Source organism: Berghia stephanieae, chromosome 2 (assembly GCF_034508935.2).
Source record: "Berghia stephanieae isolate SIO BIC M18660-M18661 chromosome 2, UCSD_Bste_1.3, whole genome shotgun sequence".
NCBI lineage: Eukaryota > Metazoa > Mollusca > Gastropoda > Nudibranchia > Aeolidiidae > Berghia > Berghia stephanieae.
The window spans coordinates 78393395-78398394 of record NC_088361.1 but is presented as its reverse complement, the minus strand read 5'-3'; the positions used below and the strand labels follow the sequence as shown (position 1 = coordinate 78398394).

The window sequence follows — 5000 nt, the reverse complement described above, 5'->3', positions numbered from 1 at the left end:
TATAGCCCGATGCTAACCAAAATATTATGTCAAGATATAAGTCCAGGCCAACAAAGTATAGATAGTATGCAGATGACGTCACTCAGGCCTTTGTTATTGTTTTTGCCATCCGCGTTTGTGAGTTGTTCTCACCAAACTGTATTAACCAGACTATAAAAGTTCATGGTTACACAGAGTTTGTGTGTTGGTCCGTTATACTTCCGGATGGCAATGTTGTGAACTCCTTGGCCAAGCGCATTCTATCTATACAAATCGTGAGTTGTATTCAATAATTCAACCAATGGGATCGTTTGTTTCCTGGAGCACTCCTGGAGATAACTAACTTGAGGCTGCTCTAACCGTAAACTCATGGCCTGACACCGTGGCCTTTGTAAATCATGGCCTGACACTGACCAACAAATGACATCAAACGACAAGTCTTTGGCCACAAAAGAAAACAAATCGTGAGTTGTATTTAACAGTTTAACCAATGGGAGCACTTGTTTCCTTGAGCACGACTAACGACAACTCTTTAGGCGGTCCACAAACCTAAAAATGACGTCAAAATATGGGTCTTGATGGGTCTTAGCGTAGCCATCGTAAACTTATAGATAGTATGCGCTTGGCTAAGAAGCTCATAACATTGCCATCCGGAAGTATAACGGACCAACACACAAAACTGTGTGTATCCATGAACGTTTATAGTCGGGTTAAAACAATTCAGTGAGCATTACTCATACACGCGGATGGCAAAAAACAATAACAAAGACCTGAGTGACGTCATCTTCGAACTATCTATAGCCTGACACTGACCAAAACATAACGTCAAAAGACAAGTCTTTGGCCACAAAGGAAAACAAATCGTAAGTTGTATTCAATAGACCAACCAATGAAATGTGTTTCCTTTACTAACCACAACTCAACAGAAGCGACACAAACCTAAAAAATGACGCCAAACTGTAAGTCTTTGAGGGTTCTAGCATAACCATCGTTTTCTTATAGCTGGACACTGACCAAAATATGACGTTGAAAGACAAGGCTTTGCCCACAAAAGAAAACAAATCGTGAGTTGTATTCAATAGGTCAACCAATGGAATCATTTGTTTCTTTGACCTCGACTAACGAAAACTCACTAGACGGTGCAAAAACCTAATAAATGACGTCAAACTGTAAGTCCTACAGGATTCTAGTGTCAGGCGAAAGATAGTTCGAAGATGACGTCACTCAGGTCTTTGTTATTGTTTTTTGCCATCCGCGTTTATGAGTAATGCTCACTGAACTGTATTAACCCGATTATTAACGTTCATGGATACACACAGTTTTGTGTGTTGGTCCGTTATACGTCCGGATGGCAATGTTATGAGCTTCTTAGCCAAGCGCATACTATCGATAAGCTACGATGGCCATTCTCTATCCTAAGAAAAATGACGTCAAATTACAAGTTTAAGTGTCAGGCTGAAAGTTTATGAAGGCTACGCTCAGGGCGCGCGAGGACAAACAATAGCTGGTTGTTTACAAACAGTGGAATGAATGAAGTTGATGTAATGCTATTTTTCATCGTTCTGAGACAGTCAGTGGGGTGATTAGTTATCATTAGATTCTCTCATCAGCCTTTAGTTAAAATACTCACAACATCCAGCCAGATATAGTGTATCAACACACAAATCTATATGTAACCTTAACCGTTTATAGTCTGATTAATACAATTTAGAGAATCTACTCATAAAAATGGCTGGCTAAAATGAATAACAAAGAGCTGAATGACGACAATGTTTCCTTCTACGAGTATAAACGTTTAAAGTTACACATAGTTTTGTGCGTTGTTATATTTGCCCTGGCAGGCAGACTATGTGAATATTTTATTTACCAGAATAATATAGTAATACATAATTGTTTAGTTTGCTTCGGTCAGCAATCAATAATATTGTTTATTGAATGACTACTCGGACTGCTCGAATCAGGCCAAGGGGCGTGGTCATGTTTCCTCCACTACTTGTTTATTCCAAATGTCATTGTGTAAAAACATTGTAATAAATGTTCATAAAGCGAATTAAACTGCTTAGACTGCATTGAAGCTGGCTATGTTACCGGTCGAATAGGTTAGCCCACCAGTGAGCATTTATCACTATTGAATGATTGCGTGTGGTACAGTCTATCAAGTGCCAATATTACTGGCTGGCAAAAATGATAACAAAACAATTGTAATAAACGGATGACGAATGTGTAAACGCCAGTTGTGCCGGCCAGACCAACATAAAATCATGGGGAACCTTATACAATTGTAATATGCTAGAAATGATTCAGTGAGAACTAATCACATAGCTGGCGGTCTTAAAACATTAACAAAGAACCGAGGGACGTCATCTTCATTCCTTCTATAAATTTGATAGAAAATTATTGTAAGAACTAATCAGGTCTCTGGCTGGCAAAATTCTACAACAAACAGGAGTATTAGCATTGACGCCAATCGTCTTTTTTTCGGATTGCTTGTAAAAGAAGCAGTGTGAACAGGAAGGGTTATTTGATGTCAAACGGATCTGTGCAAATTTTGATATGTGTTGATGTTTTTTTAATTTATAATCTCTCTCTCTCTCTCTCTCTCTCTCTCTCTCTCTCTCTCTCTCTCTCTCTCTCTCTCTCTCTCTCTCTCTCTTTCTCTCTCGCTCTTTGTGTGTGTGTTTGTGTGTGTGTGTGTGTGTGTGTGTGTGTCTGTGTTGTGTGTATGTCGTGCGTGTTGTTTGTTGCTCTAAATTGTCATTGAGTTACATTATGTGTTAAAACTTACACATGTGTTATATTTTGTATTTTCATCAGATTGACAGTGGAACTGACCACGTCCTGCACTTGAAAGAGTAGGAGGAGGAGGTCGTGGAGGAGGAGGAGAAGAGGAAGGAGAAGGATCGGGAGGAGAATTCGATAAACAAGAGGACGACGCACCAATCCTGACATCAAAAAGGGTTGTGCGCTATTGTTCATATCGTCATCATTGAGTGGTGCTTTCCCCGGTTTTTTTGGCTTGTAGAAGGCGAAGACCGTGGAGCACTCAACCACCACGTTGGAGGGTAAGAATAAAACCGGAGCTGTACAGAAGAACATGGGACGCAAGAAGATACAGATCTCCCGTATCGGAGATGAAAGGAACAGACAGGTCAGTTTTCTACATGTGTTTGTATCCAACCCGACATGCACATACATAAGCAGGTCTGATAACCGAACGCAATGATGAGTTTGAATTAACATTGGTGTAATTAGCGATATTTTGCGCTGGTTTGAGAGTATTTCCATTACAACATAACAATTCTAAGTCATCAGACCTGCAAAGAATTGCACGTTAATCCAACACCTTTTAATATAAGACTTACCAACTAGCATGAAATTGCGTATTTTGATATTTAATTTATGCCCAAAACACGCAAATATTATTATGAGAAATCTAACATGAATATGATTTTAAAAAAAAATTATCTAAAGGTGTTCTCTTCTCTTGGGATTATTTGGTTTTCTTGTATTTTCTACATTCTGGGCATGAGAAATGATGCATTTTGAGCAGCGAAACTGGAATGGAACCGTGAAATGAGATTCATGCCCTCCTGCCTTCCGCTAACATTATCCATTCCCTATTTTTTGACATTGATGAGTTAATTTGCTTTCGCATCATTGCTTCTTGAAATGAAAATATTTTTGTTGTTGAAAGTATTAAAGAAAAGTTTTTGCCCGCAATATTATGAAAAAATGAAGTCAAAAGAATTTTTATAGGTTGGCATGTCTGCAGCTTTGTAATATTATGTTGCTGAAAGTGGAATTTTGAAATATGAATTTCTGGGTGGGGTCATTTGACCTCCCAAGGCGGGCAGGAGGTTGCTGTGTCTTCTCTCCCCCTATATCTGTTTTCTGAGTTGCTTTTTTGTCTTTGCGTTAGAATGGGATTACTTGGTTTTGTCCTGGCCCTTGTTGACTTAGAGGAAAACAGTCAAATGTATAATGAATGTTTTCGGGAGGTGATATTTATTCCCTTTAAATCACCTTTCTGTGATGTACTGATCGTTATATTTTTGTTTTGAACATATCTTGTGTGTTCTCCTTAGTGAGATATTGTGCTGGTTGGTGTATGGATGAGACTTTTTGGTGATAAATACATTGATGGTATGCTCTTGGAATATAACAACTGTTCCCATCTAAACCAATTCTCATTTGTCTTACTTTTTATTGGGTGCTTTAACTGCAAATTTATTTGACTATCCCATTTTCTTCCTTATTACTGGCGCTGATATGACCTTAATGTGTTGCAAGCGCCGTAGAATCCTTTTTAAAAAAGTGAGAATTTCACATGAATCAGTGAACTACCGTACCCTGGAAAAACTCGTATTTGAAAATTTGACAAGAAAATTCGTCATTCAAATTCAGATCGATTTAAATGACCCTCCTCTAGGCAAAACTACTACTACTACTACTACTACTACTACTACTACTACTACTACTACTACTACTACTACTACTACTACTACTACTACTACTACTGCTACTACTGTTACTACTACTACTACTACTACTACTACTACTACTACTACTACTACTACTACTACTACTACTACTTCTTTTTCTTCTTTTTCATATCATTATCTTCATTATCAACATCATCATCATCATCATCATCATCATCATCATCATCATCATCATCATCATCATCATCATCATCATCATCATCATCATCATCATCATCATCATCATCATCGTCTTCTCTTTCATCTCCTCCCACCATGTTTTTTACAGCTCTACCGTTCAACCACCCCTCATCTTCATTCGCTCACTATACCAATCCTCCCCAATTTTTCCTGTTATTTTCTACCTTTTATTATTTCTCTAACACTTGAACATATTGATCTTCCTTTTATTTTCTTCCTCTTCTTCTCCTCCTCCTTAACCACTAACACCACCACCACCACTTCCCCTTCCTCCTCCTCCTCCTACTACTCATCATCATCATCATCATCATCATCATCATCATCATCATCATCATCATC

General features: G+C 38.3%; 1 protein-coding gene across 15 annotated transcripts in view; it reads left to right on the top strand.

Moving 5' to 3' along the window:
* The window catches only part of LOC144965587 (uncharacterized), a 212852-nt gene that overhangs the window by 181264 nt on the left and 26588 nt on the right, over positions 1–5000 (top strand). For all 15 annotated transcript variants that reach the window (XM_078901101.1, XM_078901091.1, XM_078901090.1 and 12 more), the window contains one exon: positions 2794–3127. In XM_078901101.1, coding sequence (XP_078757227.1) covers positions 3074–3127 — 54 coding nt within the window. In that variant the 5' untranslated portion in view covers positions 2794–3073. The remainder of the gene's footprint in view (positions 1–2793; positions 3128–5000) is intronic.